This window comes from Lycorma delicatula, chromosome 6 (genome assembly GCF_047948215.1).
Source record: "Lycorma delicatula isolate Av1 chromosome 6, ASM4794821v1, whole genome shotgun sequence".
Lineage (NCBI taxonomy): Eukaryota > Metazoa > Arthropoda > Insecta > Hemiptera > Fulgoridae > Lycorma > Lycorma delicatula.
In genome coordinates, this window is record NC_134460.1 from 146,099,557 (window position 1) to 146,119,764 (window position 20,208).

Genomic DNA, 20,208 nt, shown 5'->3' on the forward strand with positions numbered 1-20,208 from the left:
ACAAAGAAATTTGTGATGTTAATGAAATACACGTTACATATGAAGGTAAAGTTTGTAAATGGTAACATTTGTTCTAATGGCTTATGAGTGAACGATAAAATTTGTGAAAACAAAAAATTTTATAACAAATAAATTTCCAAATGTTTTATGTTCAGTGATTTAAAAGATTTTAATGGAGAAAACTGTGTACCAGGTGGGTGTCAAAAAAGTACACAAGAAAAATAGTATTTTTGCAACTCTACAAAAATGAAGGAAATGAACTACTTAACTGAGTGAATTGAGATGAAACTAGGCCATCGTTTACTCACTGGGTTGGTCTAGTGATGAACGTGTCTTCCCAAATCAGCTGATTTGGAAGTAGAGAGTTCCAGTGTTCAAGTCCTAGTAAAGTCAGTTAATTTTACACAGATTTGAATACTAGATCATGGATACCGGTGTTCTTTGGTGGTTGGGTTTCAATTAACCACACATCTCAGGAATGGTTGAACTGAGACTGCACACAAGACTACACTTCATTTACACTCATACATATCATCCTCATTTATCCTCTGAAATAAAACCTGAATGGTAATTCCTGGAGGCTAAACAGGAAAAAAAAAGAAAGAAGGTACATTAATGTTGAAACAAAACAGCTATCAATGCAGCAGTGGGATCATAATTTCCCAAGGCTCAAAAGGCAAGAATTCCAACAGGAAGCTTATATCCAATATTTTTGAAAAAATAAACAGATATTGCTTATCGAGTTCCTTGATCATCAAAGCACTACAAATGCCAATATATACGTGAAATTCTTAAAAAATTTCAACATGCTGATAAAACAAAAGCTGTCCAATAATAAAATTTTATTTCTGCATGACGATATTTGACTGCAAACTGCAACAAAAATAGTGTGAAAATTAAAGCCACTTGCTGGGAAATCTACAAACGTGGAACTGTATTTCCTGATCTTGCCCCTAGCGATTATTATATTGTTCTCCATTTAAAACAATACCTTTCATTGCAGAGATCTGAAAATGATGAGGAACTATAAGTGAAGTAATGATTAGTTCATTTAAATCACTGGCATAAACATTTTCCAAAAATAAAGCAAGTAGAATATGAATAATACGTTGTAGTGAATGGCAACTACATAAAAAAAAAATATATATATATATAAATTTTAATAAAGTTTTTCTTTGTTACTTGCTTTCATTTTTAAACCAAAATGGCCCTTACTTAAAAAAAAAAAACATGCCTTGTATAAAACTTATTTTTTTTTTTTAAAACATGTCGTATATTTAATATATACGAGTAATAAAGACAATATGCTTACCACCAATTTGAGCACGTGATCAGGGACATTGCGAGTTGAGTTGCAGAGTGCAAAGGCGGATGAATGTGAGAAGATGATTGGTGCAATTGATACATTTAATGCATCTTCCATTGTGCGCACCGAAGTATGGCTGAGATCAACCAGCATTCCCAGCCTATTCAGTTCACGCACCACTAACTGTAAATTTATTTTACAAAATATTGTAGAGAAAATGTAAATACTATAATAAATATTATAAACTAGTACTTAATAATAATTAATTACTATCCATTCACTGGGTTCATCTACGTTTCAAGAAACGGAATATGTTATTAGATATTCCTGATGAAACTTTGCCAAAGTTTAAACTTTTCTGTTGTAGTGTTTTCATTACACTAAAACAATTCAATATTATGCAATGATGATAATAAAAATGAGAAAGATCTTCAGATTATCTATGTAGATGAATTAGTTTTTTAAAATTAAAAATCACATCCCACTTCAGCTGTGTAAAAACTTACAACAAAACATATTCTTGACAGACTAAAATTGGATTATTTGGAAAAGAGTAAGGTTTGAACATAATTAAACAAAAAAAAAAAATCATGGACTCCTGGACTGGCCCAGCTGTCATTGTTATCAACTCTGGTAATTCATAGATCAAACAGATCTATTCAGAACCAAATGATTAAAGTTAGTACGATCCTTCCTTATCATTACTGTTGCTTACTTCTGTGTACAACTTTTACAGACAAATTTTTGAAGGACTAAAAAGGATTCACTTTCATACTTTTGTATTAGTACAAAACAAAACCTTTCAAGATAAATAAAGATTTGATTATGAGTCTCTCAAAAGGTAAAAATTCCAATTGCAATTTGTTTTATAACATTAACAACATGTTTTTTTAAAGTATGTTGATTTGAATTTATTTATCTTTTAAAAAAGTTATTACTATTAATGAAGTAATACCATTATTAAAACTCTCAACAAATCAAAATTACTTTACATTTAATGGGAACTACTATGTACGAAGGGTGGTTGAAATATAATGCAAACTGGAATGTAATGGAAGAAAAAATGTTTCATAAAATGATAGGTGTTATCATCTTGTACTTTCATCCCCTACCCCTAACACTTCAAAACTTGTTGACCCACGGCCTCTCATTTTCTGTCAATCACTATTGATATGGAGTTGAATACGCCTGCTATGTTAATGCATCTAAAATGATGTGTTAAAGTGATTGCATGTTATTGTAATGAGGGAGATAACTTCCTTTTCAATACTGCGATGGATAGATGAAACTGGGGTGTATCATTACGATCCAGAAGAAAAACATCAGAGCATATAATACCATTACTTCATTATGGTAAAAAAAATTAAAAATTCAACTCTGCAAAAACAAATTCTCTTGATATTGTTTTGGGATTCCAAACACGTGTCAAAACTGACTATTGAGAAGCTGGGTCAGTTATTCTGTGTGATACATAGATGCTAAAACCCCGTAGGAGACAAGTATGTTCTGTTCAATAATCCATGGAGCTGATAATTCTACATCACAAAAATACTTGGTCAGAAGTGAAGCATGTAATTGCTGGGGCTTTTGTGAAGTTGAAATTTAAACCTATTCCACACTTTCCATACTCATCAGACTTGATGTCCTGCGATTTACACTTCTTTCCACAATTAAAGAGGAATATTAAGGATATCCATTTTACCATGGATGATGAACTGAAGGATACAGTGAGATTATGGATCAAGGGAAGATCATCAGCTTTCTTCATTGACAAAATGAAAAAACTGGTTCACCATTAAGAGAAATGACTGATTGCAAATAGTGAATATGTGGAAAAATAAATGTTAATTTTTGTAGCAAATAAAATGTACTTTTATTTATGTTTATTCAGTTGACTACCACTTTTCATTTATGAATTATGAATGATCGTGCATCACAATTCAGCACCCTTTGTAAATGTTCACCTTTAAGTAGCATAATATCAGACATATAATACATGGAAGATATAATAGTTACATAAAATAAAATTACAGATTAGATATTCTGAAAAAACTTAGTTGTACACAATAAATAAAAAATCAGAATGTGGTATATAGTATTTTAAAAAACGAAATAAAATATTTTTCATAAAATATTTTAAATGCTTTAGAAACAGAAATCTATTATATTTCACTTTTTGATAGCAATGTAAAAAAAAAAAAATAATAAAAATAAAGTAACCCAGTTTTACTTTATTTTTAATCTACTATCAAACAACAATATTCCCAGTCAGTAATAACCAATAATAATAGATTAATATAGCTACATTGCCAAAAAATTGAAAATTGGAAAACATACGAAAATGTTTACAAAATTTTATAATTTTATTTAAAATTTTAAACTAAAACCAAATTAAACTGAAAGAAAAAGGAAAACTCATTAATGAACTTAAAAATAAAGAATTTTTAAAAATGAAATGCTGATAAAAGTGCTGCTCTTACTTTTTAAAAATAAAATTTGTTACGTAACATACTAAAAATTGATACAAAAGAGGTCATACATTACATTGATAAGATCACTCTTCCTGGTTTCATTTGAAAAACTAAACAGGTTGTTACTGATTCAATAATTTTTTGGATTCTGAAGAGAAATGTAGGCTGATTATTTCTGACGGAATCATGCTGAAATGACAACATTGCTTTCAAAATATGAAATTAATAAATCAAATGCGCCGACCAATTGTTTCATAATAAATGTACCGAATTACGAATTTAGTAAAATGGTTATTAAAAAGACTTAGCCATTCGATTACAGCTACCACCAACACCATTTTCTACTAAAAACAACTTTGATTTAATTTATAATTTAAAAGATGAGGTTTTATAATCGATTCTTATACCACCTGACGTTACTTCACTACTATCATTCCCATCAAGAAAATAACTGAGATTTTTAGATGATCGACCACTCTATTGATTTTTGTGAAGTAGAGAACAACATAAGGTTGACAGGTTTATTAATCTTCAATTTAAGAACAAGTTTTATAAAAAAACTGACAAAACAACCAATAGGAAACGCCAATAGGTACATCCCTAGCTAATCTTTTTATAGGGAACCTATTAATGAAAGCTAAAAGAAAATTAAAAAAAAATGTATATATATATATATATATATATATATATATGTACAGATTTTAACTCTTTATCCTCCAATTATAAAATCAAGTAGTGCCACTGGGTCTCCAAGTTTTTGATGATTTAATTCCCTGTCAGCTATTAATTAAATTTATGGTTGGTTACCATATATATATGGTAAAACTGCTTATATAAAAAAAATTAATTTTTTTTACAAAAACCTTAATTTAATCAAAAAATAGGCCTTAAATATCAATTACAATAATTTTTTTGCGTGATATTTCCTAAAACAATTTTTTTGATGTAAATCCGGGTTTCTGGAGTGTTAGGTGTTTCTGGTGAACCTTGGGGTTCAACTATTTCATCATCACTACCTTCACTTTCACTATAATTGTCTAAAATAGCATTTTCTTGATCACATCCTCAAAATTATAATCAGGATCTTCATCACTATTATCATTAAACTCATTTTACATAACAGAATTAGTTAAAAAAAACTACTAGAATGATTTATAGTTGCCATGCCGACTCACAGAAGACACAACCTCATTTCGAGAACGTAATTAAGTGTAAAATGATCTACTTTCGATTATATCAATATTACATGGGTTTACGATCTTACAAACAGATGTCAATTTGTTTTTGGATCTCTGTGCATAGCTGCAGTTAGTTTAAAAATGTCGAGCCATACTCAACATCCTTGTAAAGGCAGTTACTTTATATGGATTTGAATACTAGATTATGGATACTGGTGTTCTTTAGCGGTTGGGTTTCAATTAACCATACATCTCAGGAATGGTCGACCTGAGACTGTACAAGATTACATTTCATTTTCATTCATACATATCATCCTCTGAGGTAATACCTTATGGTGGTTCTGGAGGCTAAACAGAAAACGAGAGGTGAGCTATACTCAACAAAGGAGTGCTATGTGTAAATTTCATTATTGAGTTATACTTGACAAGGCGCAGTACCAGTATATTATGATGTTGAACTGTATTTGACAAAAGAGTGCAAAGGGTTATAATATTTTCTTTGTAGGAATGATATTTAAATATTTCCAATAATCACTTAGCAAAGCTCTTTTTTGAATTTAACATCATGAATGATTAATTCAGCCCTAAACTATACATACAGATAATAGAGAACTTGAGTTAAATGAAGAAATTTGTTTAATAAAATATACTGTAATTAAAATCAGAATATAAAGGACATAAATATAATAAACAAAAAACTAATTTTACTGATTACATCAAGAAATAAATACATGTTTGAAAGCAAAGAAAATATCCCAGTATTTAAAATAAAAACAAATTTCCCTTTATTGTTAAATTTCCCTCTTTCACTTGAAAAAGTAAACAGCAGTAAAAAATATAATTAACAAACAAATAAAATTTGAATGTGATGATTGCTTAGGGAAATAGCACATTTAATTTGAAAATATTAAAAAATATATTGAAATATGGTAAGGAATTTTATTACCTATTGACACATCTTTAGTTGCAGCAGTTAGAATAATTTATTTTATTTCAATAAGATGTTAATCATACATCTCTACTCTTTTTAAAATATGTTTTTTAGTAATTTCTACTTTTCTGACTATACCTCTATTGCTGCTGCAGCAGCATAACTATAAAAAAATTATAGCTATCTGCCACAATCTTAGGTATCACAATTTTTATAAATGTTGGTGTTTCAAGACACCCTTAATTCAAAAACACAAATTATAAAAATCTTGAATCATTCTTCGAAAATGATTCAAAAAATTCTTTATACTGATAGCATTAAATGTTGGATAAAATTAAAAAAAGGGATATTTTCACCATTTTTATTTCTGACTTTTTAATAGTGGTCTTAGAATATTGGACTTACGTATGATGAGATTACTTATTCAATTATTTAAAATTCGAAACTTTTAAGACAATCCAATTTAGGGATATTCAACATTGTTTGTAAAAAGTCTTTGCTTCATATTTTGAAGAAAAAAAAACAGTCAACAAAAAAGTTGAAATTTGGCTATACATATCTCAGCTCTAACCTTATATTTGAACCTATTGGACAGGTATACAAGATACCCATATTTTTTAGTCTTGTTGACTAAATTGCACCAAATTGAGCCAACTAACTGAATTCAATAATTACTTCAGTAAATAAACTTTAAGCTCTTTTTAAAAACAAGGAGCAGAACAGAACTTAAAATATCAGCTTTTTAAACTGTAATTTCACGATTGAAAATTCAACTATACTGAATATTGATGTATATGATATGGAAACTTTTATAAAAAAAGGGGGACTTCCTTCAGGACCCAATTTAATTTTAAACAAATTATTTGAATTTTTTATAACTTCTTAAACATTATTTGTTTTTCAAGTTATGACTGTTATTACAAATGCTATATTAGGTAGAGAAGTTGAGCAAGAGGCTCAAATGGGATCTAAAATTTTTAATAAAAATGTTGGTTTTTTTTTAGCAATTATAAAGTATAATTTTGATGATAAAAATGCCATTTGGTTTTGTGAGTCAGTTGGGATTAAAAATGTTTCCTAAATTTATTTTTTCAATTGTGCATAACTTTTTTAGCAAACAATGTAACTTGATGAAGGTTGGGGGAGATAAAGTTGAGCAAGTGGCATTCTTCAAGTTCCTGGGTTGCATCATTAAGGAAGATATTTAGTGTGATCAGAAAGTTAAAGTACGAATTGCTAGGGCAAAGGAAGCATTCAGCAAAATGAGGAGAGTGCTATATAGCAAACTAGATCTGCGATTAAGGAAAAACTTGTGAAATGTGTTGTGTGGAGTGTCGCCCTTTATGGGGCAGAGACAAGGTCTATTAGGAAGGGAGAGGAGAGAACACCGGAGGCCTTTGAAATGTGGGTTTGGAGGAGGATGGAAGAGATTAGCTGGACGGAGAGAAGTTGGAATGAGGAGGTGCTTCGTAGAGCGGCAGAAGAGAGGGTGATTATCGAAATAATAAAAAGAAGAAAATGCAGTTGGTTGGGACACTGGCTGAGACAGGACTGCCTGTTGGTGATGGCATTGGAGGGATTTGTAACAGGGAGGAAAACAAGAGCTCAGAGACGAATGAAAATGGTAGACAATATAAAAAGGGAAGGAAGCTACTATAAAATGAAACAGATGGCACAGAATCGAGCAGAATGGAGGGCGGCCGGCCATGTGAAAACTGGCCTTTGGGCAGAACACTTATTATATGATGAAGATAGTTAACCCAAATTTTTTTACTGAACATTTTGATTTTTTTATCAATTGCACTATAAACACTAAATAATTAAGTCATTAATATTTAAAAATCCTATAGCGTATTTGAAATAAAATTCTGACAAGGGGAAAGCCAAGATTGTTTTTATGCAACCTTTTGTCATATTTTCTTTATAAAAAAAATATTCTAAGGATGCATAAAGAGATCTCAGTGAATGTGCTGTTAATATATAATGATATAAAACATAATGATTGTATAAAAGAAAGTATTTAATGATAAATAATAAAAGCAGGAAGAAGATATAAAAATAATATTGAATAAAATAATCAAGAATATTATTTTATCAGCATATTATTTTAAAATCATTGCTGTATTTAGATACAGTAATAAGAAACACAAAACTAAAACGTACTTACACTCCCAAAATGGGAAAGGCCTTGGTTATCATCCTCTGAAACAGAATTTTGGTCCTCTGGGCCCACACAACATCCTGCCCTACCAAATTAAAGCAAACAAAACATTGTATTTTAATAAAATAAATAATCAGAAAATATATTTCAAAGTAATTGCATTTAAAAAAAGTAAACAGAAAATAATATTAAAAGTTAACTGTTTGTCTAAATTGTCTGTAAAAATAAAATTAATTATATAATATTTTGATATTTTACACTTTTCCTATTTGTTTTATATAAAAACACCACATACTATATCAACTATTGGGTAAAAGTTTACCATGTGTATATTTTTTATTTATTTCTTGGAGCAAAGGCCAATGCAAAATAGTGTTCTAAGGAATAACAAAACTATTATTAAAGTGTTAATATTTTCATTGCTTAAAATATATAGAAGGTAACAAATTTAATTTCAGTTGATTAAAAAATGAAGACCTGAAATGAATGATGACTGACATGAATCATATTTTAAGTACAGGAGATTCAAAGAAACGGGAAATTTTGAAAGTTGTGTTGGTGGGCGATTGGTACCACTTGATAAGTGGCGCCAGCCTCTCTAACCTAACCTGCCATTTAGTTGTCATGGATCCTTGGAGTGGTGTGCAACGTGCATTTGCTATCAAAGCGTTTTACAAAAACAATGACAGTGTGGAGGGAGCGCGTAGAGAATTTCGCCGTCATTTTAATCTGGGACGGCACGACCGTGTTCCATCAGCACATGCAATTAAAACATGGATATCTAATTTTGAGGAAACCGGTTCAGCAATGAAAAAGAAACCTCCAGGCTGTGAGTGAACCGTCCATACACCACAGAATGTTCAAGCTTTACAAGATGCTGTCACACGAAGTTCACATCGGTCAATCCGTCGTCTCTCAGCATCTTTACGACTGCATAGTTCAAGTGTTCGAAGAATGTTAGTGAAGGACTTGCAATACCATCCATACAAGTTGCAGATCATCCAGGAACTGAAACCGAACGATGCAGTTGTGCAAGCACAATTCTGTAATGTAATTCTTCAGAAGATAAATGATAACGAAGAGTTTGTTCATGAATTGTGGATGTCAGACGAAGCGCATTTCCACCTCAGTGGATTTGTTAACAAGCAAAATTTCAGATACTGGGCACAAGAAAATCCTACGCAGCTACACCAGCATCCGTTGCACAGCCAGAAAATGACCGTGTGGTGTGCTATGTCATCTTAGGGTGTTATAGGCCCTTATTTTTTTGAGGATGAGAACGCTCTTGCGATTACAGTGACGTCGGCTCGTTACGTAGCCATGCTTGAAACCTTTGTTGTGGAACAACAAAAGAGATTTCCACCAATTCTTAACACAGCCTGGTTTCAACAAGACGGAGCAACGTCACATACTGCACGAATATCAATGGCAGCTGTACGCCGATTGTTTGGATAATGTGTCATTTCACGAAATGGTGACATTAGATGGCCTCCCAGATCGCCTGATCTCTCAGCTTGCGATTACTTTTTGTGGGGTCACCTTAAAAGCAAAGTGTTCCACAGTAGACCTGCTACAACGGAAGAACTGAAGGCAAAGATCCGAGAAGCAATTGCGGAAATTCCAGTTGAGATGTTATGTCAAACAATCAACAATTTAACAAAGAGACTTCGTGAGTGTTTACGTAGAAGAGGAGGTCACCTGCAAGATGTCATCTTTAAAAAATAAACTTAAATCTATGTATCCTAAAATGGCAACATTTGTACAATTACATGAAATAAAATTCATTTTCTAAAAAAATTTTTCATTAACGTTATTTAAATTTTAATATTTCCCATTTCTTTGAATCACCCTGTAGTTTATGTATCCCACTGTGCCTTTCTCTCTGGATAAATTTTAACTTCTACACATCACTCTGTTATCAAATTAATTAAACCTGGATATCATAATGTGTGGCCCATCAGCTAGTTCATATATTTACAAGATTCTATCACAAGTTTAGTTACTAATCTATTTATCTTAAGACCTCGTCACTTTGAATTTTATCAAGCAATCTAATTTTCAACCTGCTTATGTAACATATTTCAAAGTTTCACAATAAACATCTGCTGTGATTATTGTTGTACCCGACTTCATAAATTCTGCCAATGAAATTCCTTTACATTTCCTAAACGCAGTTGCCATCATTTATTTGAATATTTTTGTGCTTGTTCAGCAAGTGTGTTTGCATCCGCTATTTGGACTGTTCTTTTGTCTCAATATTGATGAAATAAATCCATGTCTTGCTCGTAGCAGTAATATTCTCAAGAAATGCACTTCCTTTATTCTGATATTGCTGAAGAAAAGTGAATGTCACTCCCATTCTTTTCATTTTATGGGAATATGTAAGTTGTTTCAGTACCTTCATGCACAGAACTAACAAAAATCCAATCTGTCTAAAAAAATTTGTAAAGAGAGAACCTTGAAATTTAGGGAAAATTTTCACTAATTTCAGTAATTATTTCAACAAGTTCATCATTCATAATCAAATGTCGCCCTTTTCTTCTTCGTTGTGTATATTAGTTTGCATTTCCCTGAATTTTCCACACCATTCTCCAACAAAACTATCACTCATTATATTATTATTGTTAACTGGACACATCCGACAGTGGATCTTGGCTCCAGATGTTACGTCTGCTTGTAAAAAAAAATGAATGACACTATGTACCTTGCAACTCGCAGGAACTGGAACAATCACTTCCATATTTCACCATGTACTAGTGGTACAGAGCAATATGGCCACTGACTGTATGTGTGATGATGTTTAATCTTAGCTGATATCTTATTTCTCCTCTAAATTACATAAAAAAATTAAATACATATTTTCTTAAGCCAGAATGAATAAGATACATTTTTTTTTAGTTTTAAAGGGAAAGTAAATATAATACTAACATTTAAAATTTTAATTTTTGAACTGCTCAAACAAGACTAGACTTCATACAAAGATGACTCATTCTATGTTAGTATTGTCAGTCCCTAAATTTACGGATTACAGATTTCTTGAAAGGATCAATAGTCTGACAGGAGAGGTAGAATGAAACATTATACTGTGAGTAAATGAGATGATGAACACAAAATAGATGGGTATCTGGAATATAAAGCTACAAAGACCAGAATATACTATTAAAATACATAATTCTGGGATTGAATAATACATTAATTACAATCACAGAATGTAACTGCCCACAAATTTTCCATTTGTCGTTTGGTCATGAAATTTAAATCCCCGTTTATGAAAGGCATTTTCCCACATTTTATCAATTCATTAACATCTTAATTATTAAGGGAAAGAACTTAGTCATGCATCGCAAAAGTAATCTCTCCTTTTACCCTGGATTTTCTGCTTTTTACTTTGAACTGAATGACCGAATTAATTGTGAGATTAGAAATTTACATTATCATTTCAGACAATGCAAATTCAATGATATTGAAATTTTAAACCTCGTAAACTTTATACATTATGAGGATGTGGCTGTGCTGCCAACCGCGAAGAAATAATTTACCTTTCAATTTTATTAGCTTTAATCTAATTAAAAACACTAACTTGTTTTTTTTACATAAGTTAGTAGTACTTATTGCATGACTGATACCGGACAAGACAGCTAAACTATTGTGATCATACCCTAATTAAAGACTAATCTCTTTGTAGGCTGATTTTCCTCTTTCTCTAATTCTTCATGCCTTCTTTCTCTCACAGGTACACAAGGAACTGTTTTAGCTGCAACTCTTTTGTAGCAACATGCTGATCCTTCTGATAGCTAACAAAGTAGCTGCTTTTTTACTGGAACTAACTGCAGCGTCAATTCTGTCTGTGGGACAGTCTGATGATAATTCTAGTTTCCTTATCCGAAAATCGTATAACAAACCCAATGGTCAACAATGTTATTGCTGGGAAGAGCTGGGTCTTTTGTTCTTCTAACATCAAAATCTAAATATTAATACCAAACAAAAATAAATATTACCAGGGCGTGTGGCAGGTATGTGTAAGCGTAAGATATCTGGCTCCTAAATCATAATACATTCTCAATACACCTAATGAGCTTCCTAGAGAATGTCCACCCTCAACACCAATTAAACTTGCAATTCTTCCTTTTCTATGCGCTTCTTTGAGACCTGTAACAAACAAATTTTGTTAAAAGTAATAACAATTAAGGAAACTGAATTTAAAAAAAAATTCTTTTGAATAACATTATAACATTGCATTTCTTTTTACTACTGCACTTGAAGTCCACTGTAGTCAATGACACAAATAATCAATTACCTACATTTCTACTCTGTATCTATATTTATTCTAATTAAGAATAGATTAGTAAGATCCAAATAAAATTAGTATGACATATATATTTATGCACTTATATTTAATAAATTCATTTGTAAATGCAATTAAAATACATCCTTTGAATTTATAAAAATTCTTCTTTAGTACAATATTGTTTCAAAACATGTAATTCATGTGATTGCTGATGCTTTTAAGTAGAATAAAACAATACTGCTTCAGTAATTTTATTCAAGGTCTATCTAAAAAGTTTTTAATTTTCCTTTCTTGAGAAGCAGTTGAGTCAACAGTAGAATTTTAATCAGTACTTTATTTAATCCTCCTGCACATGCTTTATATTTTATGGTAATACTAATGGTCACTCAATGCCGTACACAATCTTTCATCAAATTTTGACAAAAGCTTGTGATATCCAAACTGTCATACAATTAATCAAGCATTCAGGAATGATTCTTAGGGGTAACAAAAATTAAAGACTAGCATAATTATTTCAAAAATAGCTGAAATTTTAATTAGATATTTATAGATAACAATATAAGATACTAAAATAATTATATCTTTTTATCAATGAAGTTATTTTATTTAATCTAAAAATGGTAGTTTCTTGACTTAGTATATCTTTTGTTTCCTTGATTTCATTTTGAATAAAATTTCTTAAACATATTCAACAAAGAGTGGATGAACTCCAGGAATATGTTCTGTCGATAGAAAGGAATATATTCTGGGATAGAAATTTTCATATAAACACAAGTCTATAAGAATGATGCTTTTTTACCAGTTATGGCGGCCCAAAAATTTAATCAAATAAGATTGGGATACAGACATATGAAAGTTTATAAAATTGTTTCAAGAAAATTATATTTACATTCAGTTGTGATGTAGTGGAATGGTGTAGAGTGTGTGGTTGCCGTAAGGCCATTTTACCGACATGGTGACTGTATGGCAGCTGCACAAAGTGTTTTGGCAACACTATGAGATCCCGCCCAGCAGTCAAGTTCCTTCTTCACAAGCAATCAAAACTTGGGTTGATAACTTTGAAGAGACTGGTTCAGCTTTGAAAAATCTTAGTGGGCATGTATTGTCTGTACATACAATAGAAAACAATGATGCCATGATAAGCAGCACTTCCAATACTTTTAGTGATAAGCAGTACTTCCATTACTGGGCACAAACAAACCCTGCTCAACTTCAACAGCTTCTGTTACATAGCGGTAAACTTACTTTATAGTGTACAGTTTCATGTCATGAGGTGATACGCCCTTACTTCTTTACAGATGAAGGGGGCTCTGTGATTACTGTGACGTGTCAACTTGTTGACAAGCTAAAGGCATTTTTGCTCGTAGGCTCCATTCTCTTCCAAAACTTGACCTTCAGCAAACCTGGTTTTAACAGGACACAACCACCTGATAATTTATGGCAGCAGTGAGACGTTTGTTTACGGATCGCATAATTTCAAGGACTGCTAACATCGCTTGGCTGCCCTGGTCTCTAGACCTTTCATTGTGTGACTTCTTTTTATGGGAACATCTGAAGAGCGGTATGTACCAGACTAGACCAAGAAATCTTGCCCAGCTAGAACATACATTGAAGAGGAAATCGCCAACATCCTGGAGAACAGACTGTGCCACATTTTGCAACATTTTTAGAATCGACTTATTGAACGTGTACGCAAAAATGGATAGGACGTAAGTGAAATAATTTTTAAAAAGTAATGTATATTGAAATCTCCACTCTTGCAGAACATATTTTCAACATCAAATAAAGGAAAATAATTTTACTTAATTTTTTCTAATTATTTACAATTTTCCCATTTCCCTGTGCCACTGCATATTACGGAAAGCACCGAGTATTTTGTTCAAATGCCATAACTTTAATAGCAGAAGGTTACTTTTTTCTTTATTTATTTATTTAACCTCCAGGGCCACCATTAATTGCTTCAGAGGATGAGATGAATGATATGTAGCTGTGAAAATGACAGGCCTGACTTGGATGCGAATCCAGGAACCCTGGAAGAAAGGCTGAGATGCTACCACTCGTGCCACAGAGGCTGGCTAGCTGTAGGTAACCTAACAAGAATTATAAGTCACTTCAGGAACTGAAGTGACAGTCTGAAGTACAGTCATTTTCAAGAGTAACAAGCTCCTATATCAGCCTTACTAAAGAAATAAGGAATGATCTGGTTTCCTGTAGTCTTCTTTACAGAGCTGAATGTACAGATGCATATCAGCACACAAGCCTACTGAAATACAGTGATACTCAGCTCTATAAATGATGTATTCATTCTGTTCACCATAGGGATTGGTGGTTTAGTGAACATTATTACTCATAGAGAGTGATGTTTCTTGTACTTCAAGTGTTTTACAGATATCATAGCTATAAAAACAAGACTAGAAAGCATATTCTGATCTAACAGTACTAATAAAAATATTAATAAAATATATTTACCGGCAACAGATGAGACAAGTTGTAAATCTGTACTATATACATCTGTTAACCTTCTAATAACATCTATCTGTTCCATTGTTACTTGTACTGCATCCAAAAACTGTGATCCACATGGTGAATACGCTGACCAAAACTAAAAACAGAAAAGGAAAAACTATTATATTATCCTTATTAGAACATAAAAAATATCACCCTCTGTTAATACAAATAAAAATTAAAAGCATTTATTTACCATATTTTAAAAGGGAGGGGGGGAATGCACCCATTATTTAAATTTTATAGTCTATCGATATTCAATAAATAAATACAGCATTGGCTGCTATACTCATTACAATTAATATCGGCAGATTGAGCATGCAGCATATAGCCCCTGCCATAGGATCTCAGTTTATAAACACATATGCTTCCTCACACAAAGGCTGTTTAAAACAGTAAGCAATGTTTTTCTCACTGTGTAATTTCTGAACAGTTCATAATGTACACATACACTGCACAGCGAAAGCACGGCACTGTTTTTGTGGTAACTTGTACATGTCCATGCGGAGTAAGAGAGTTGGGTCATTGTGGGGGAGAGAAGGCAAGCAGTGCTACTGACAGGCAGTGGGGAAACCCGCCAAAATAAATGATAATGAGTATAGTGCTTAATTTTAATATTTTCATTTTTTAGAATGTCAATCAATGAAATGTTCTAAGTGTTATATCTAGCTTACTCACTAGTACAGGAATCCATTTTACATTTAAGAACTTACATTTTAGTAGGAACAATTTTTCAAGATATAAAATTGTATGCGAGACCAATGTTTATTGCTCTTAAGTACGAATGTGCAATTTTTTCTAAAAAGAATAGTTAGTTATTCTTTAAAAAAATAACAATATCAATCTCTATCAAACCAGGCAATAGAATTGTTTTTGTATAATATTTTGGTTTATGAGAAAGGGCCCTATTATGTATTTTATAAATTATTTTAATATATTAAATAAATTTTTTAAGATTTAAAATAAAAAATCTTCCTCCAATTTAAAAAAAATACAATTAAACAGTTCTAGTTTACAGAAATAGTATTACTCTATACATTTTTAAATAATACTTATCTAAAAAAACAGAATTTTCTGTTCAATGTTTGTGTAAATATGTGCTCAAATAATTTAAATTAACGCAATCTGAATTGTGATTTATTTTGAAATTATTTTTATTTATTTAATATCTTACATATTATTATTATTTCATGCATTATTTATATTTTAAATTATTAATAAGAACTTACATCAATTTTATTTTATAATTAATTGTATATTTTGTGATGAATGCTGCTCTGATCATGGTTCTCCTTGATCTTTCCAGGCAAATACTGGAGTAGTTCTTTCTTTTATGGACAGAGCATCATACCTACCATTCTCGACAAGTTCTATATCATGTATTATTATGTACCGGTCAGAATTAAAGATTTACTTATTTTACTTGACGTAAATAAATAATAGCAAACACAATATAATAATCACCATAAATTAATTCCAGCTGATCACAATAGTAGTAGAATGGATGCTATGTGAAGAAAATGACAGCTAGTTATTCATTATAATGGTTCAAATTATTTTTACTCAAAAAATGGTTGTGTGGGTATAGGTCAAATCCTACTAAATCTAACATTTTGAGAATGCTTAAATCTTAATGATGAGAGCCAGTTCATCCTTGGTATTATCTGGTAGGGAAGCTGCCTGTAACTTGATTTTGGGATTCTTTTCTTTATAGTGGCTGCATAAAATTCTAATACATTAAATCCATATTAGGTAAAATCAGCCTTGAAAACTCTCATAAAATTAAAAAAAATTGTATCACCTACTATTGTTATTAAACAACAAACAAAATGGTTTAATAAAATAGAAGAATGTAATCTACCTAGTGTCTCTTTCTGTTACTAGGTATTCTTTTGTACACAAAACAACCTTCAATAATATTACCATATTGGTGCACTATCTGGTACTAAATAAAAATAAAAGGAGAACAATATACTACTAGATTCTATTTGTCATCATTTTTTATTCTTATTATCTGTCTTAAGAAGTGGCTGATAGTAGATTATAAGTAAACAATTAAAGGGTAAAAATTAAATCCTAATAGCCAAAGCCAGTTTTTTTTTTTTTTTTAATGAAATGATTTCATTAAATCACTGAAATTGAATAATGTAGAGTCCAGTTTTATTAGTGGTTAATGCCAACAGCAGTTGATGCCACATAAACTATAAATAAAAAAAACATTAATTATGTACAGTAATTTAAAAAAGATTTACTTCACAGATTTCTTTTAGAAACTCTACTTTCATCTAAAAGGTTCTGGGTTTGAATCTTGGACATGCATGCCATTTTTTTTCACGCAGTACAAATTTCTATAATACATTTCTACATGTTAATGTTTTACGCTTACGAGGAATGTTTGATAGTCCACACAAACTCAAGAGATAGGGTTCATAGAACTTTGTTGAGGTTATTTTTAATTTTCTACATCACCGCCAGGAGTATAAACCAAGTTTCAATCAGATGCAATCATAATTCTATTATTGACAATTGTCTGAGTCAATCAAATATTGTGTTTTGTGAAAAAATGGATGAAAGAGAATTTTGTGTGGTGATCGAACATTACTTTTGGAAAAGGAAAACCATACAGGAAACTAAAACTAAGCAGATAAATATTATGATGATTCAGCTCCACTGATTAGAACAGTTTACAAGTGGTTTGGTTATTTTCAAAATAGTTATATAAGCACAAATGTCACTGAACTTTTCATATGATCTGTTCAGGTTACAACTGAAGAGAATATTGGAAAAATCCACAATTTGGTGATTGCGAATTGAAGATTGAATTTGTATGAGATTGCTAAAACAATACACATCAAAATGAACAGATACATCAGATTTTACACAAATACTTATGAATAAGAAAACTGTTCACAAGAAAGATGATGCATTACTCAAGAAAAAATTTCCTTTTATTTCCAAGCATAGTTTCGGGTTTTTTCAATGTAATTAAGAGCAAATTTTATACTGTTTCATAATCGTTTATGAAACTTGGATACAACACCATCATACTGAAGCCAGGAAATAGCTTAAAAAATGGGTTGCAGTCAAGGAAGTTGCTCCAAAGAAAATGAAAATGTTCTGTCAATAAGAAAGGTGGTGACTGGTGCCTTTTGGGGTGCTCATGGGGTAATCTTCACCGACTTTCTTGAGAAAGATAAAATGATAACTGAGCAATATTATGAATTTTTGTTGGATTCTCTAAGTGAGGAAATAAAGAAGAAAACTACAATATTTGATGAAAAAGGTTTTTTTAACTAAAACAATTCACTCTTCTGTGAGATTGAAACAGAAAAAAATTAACTGAATTATGCTACAAAATTCTTCTGCATCTCTCTTACTTGCCACTCTTAGCACCTTTGTAGTATTATCTGTTTTCAAACATGAAGAAGTGACCTACTGGAAAAAAAATTATGCAGTTATTTCTGAAACACCTACCTATTTTGTAAGATTTGTGTAAATTATTAGAAGAAACTGAAAAACCTAGCATTGTAGGACTAAGCGTAGAAGAAGAGATTATCGTAAAACTAAGTGATTGAAAGAAGATTATGTTGAGAACTAAACAAATTTTTCTTAAAAGAACTGTGTTCTTTATTTTTACTTGGACTTATCAAATACCCATTATAAATGGAAGGGATTAATGTTTCCATATTTAATTATTTACCATTCTGGACTTTCTTCTTACTTTTCCAACTCCCCTCCCTGGTTTTCTACTAGATTATCTTTACATCTTAATTTGGTTCTTCCAAGTCTTCTTTTCTCACTGATTTTAACTCTCATATTGTTTTTCAATGTTCTTTGCATCTTGTTTTTCACTTCTTTGCTTGACATACTTGAACCATTGCAACCTATATTCTTACAGACTTCTAATTATATTACCTAGCTTGGCAGATCGTCCAGTGTATTCATTTATCTCATTACTCTACTTATCCATCTTAGCATTCTCATCTCAATCACCTATGAGGGTTGTCTGACAATTTTTGGGCCTAACATAGAAAGATGTATTTTTTCTGTCAAATATAGTTTTATTTTTTAACAAAGTGTCCTTTCAAGACCATACACTTCTTCTAGCAATGCTCTAACCTTGTTAACCATTTCAAATAGTAGCTGGCATCTTTCTCCACAAAATAGGTGTTTATGTATGCAATAACCTCCTTGTCTGATCAAAATCTCTTTCCTCCAAGCAAAACTAAAGGTTAGGAAACAAGAAAAAGTCGCTTGGGGTCAGATCTGGTGAATATGGTGAGTGGCCAACCAATCCAAAGTGCAATTTGTGAATTTTAACCATGATGACCATCTAAGTGTGAGTAGGTGCATTGTCCTAATGGAAAAGCCCTTTTTACTTTTTTGAAGATTATCAATAAACAAAATTCCTTTACAACCCGAAAAAACAGTTGCCTTCACCTATCTGGCTGATGGAACCATCTTTGCCTTTTTCGAAACAGGTTCACGCTTTGCAGTCCACTGTTTTGACTGTTGTTTGTCTCAGGAGTGTAGTAGTGGATCCATGTTTCATCTACAGTTATGAATTGATACAAAAAATCTGACTCATTTTGCTTAAGCTGCTCCAGTAGGGCCTTGGAAATGTTCATTCAAATGTGTTTTTGGTCCAAAGTGAGCAAATGTGGCACCCAATGTGCAGATAGCTTACGCATATCCAATGCTTCAGTTAATATATAACAAACACATTCTTTCGATATGCCATAGCCTCTGCTATCTTTCTAACCTTAATTTATTGGTTGTCCAGTACCATTTGGAGAAACTTTTTCGATGATATTGCTGGTGGTTACAGTTTTTGGCCATCCTGAATGTTCAACATCAACCAAGCTGGTACAACCATGCTTAAATTCAGCTGCCTGTCTTTTCATGGTGACAAATGATGGGACAGAGTCCCTGTAAACAGTATCCAATTCAGTTTTAATTTGCATAGGTGTACTGCCTTTCAAATGCAAATATTTAATCATGGCCAGATATTTAATTTTTTCCATTTCCACTAAAACACTCACAATGACTTACTCAAACGATTATCAAACAACTGAGCGTCCAAAATGGATGAAATTTTAGTGAGAACCTTTCAATGCATGTGCGAATATATTCCCTAACTTTTATTGATGAGTGCTGTCTTCTTCATGTTGAGGCTCAAAACCTTTTAGATGACCTTGTATACCCCCTTTATCAGCATCTCTTTGTAATTGACCATGTCCCACACAGTTTTATATGTTTTTTCTTTCATCTTATCATACAGCAATGTCGCTTATTTTTCTCCACTTCCAGTATCCATGTTATATTTTACGGTTTATTTCATCCTGCAGCTTTATTTTCTACATTTGAT

At 31.5% G+C, this 20,208-nt stretch overlaps 1 protein-coding gene across 1 annotated transcript in view; it reads right to left on the reverse strand.

Moving 5' to 3' along the window:
- The window catches only part of LOC142327018 (dipeptidase 1-like), a 72,316-nt gene that overhangs the window by 15,353 nt on the left and 36,755 nt on the right, over positions 1-20,208 (reverse strand). The window contains exons 3-6 of the mRNA XM_075369779.1: positions 14,805-14,937; positions 12,046-12,196; positions 8,054-8,132; positions 1,313-1,489 (exon numbers count right to left, since the gene is read on the reverse strand). Of these exons, the coding sequence (XP_075225894.1) occupies positions 1,313-1,489; positions 8,054-8,132; positions 12,046-12,196; positions 14,805-14,937 (540 nt within the window). The remainder of the gene's footprint in view (positions 1-1,312; positions 1,490-8,053; positions 8,133-12,045; positions 12,197-14,804; positions 14,938-20,208) is intronic.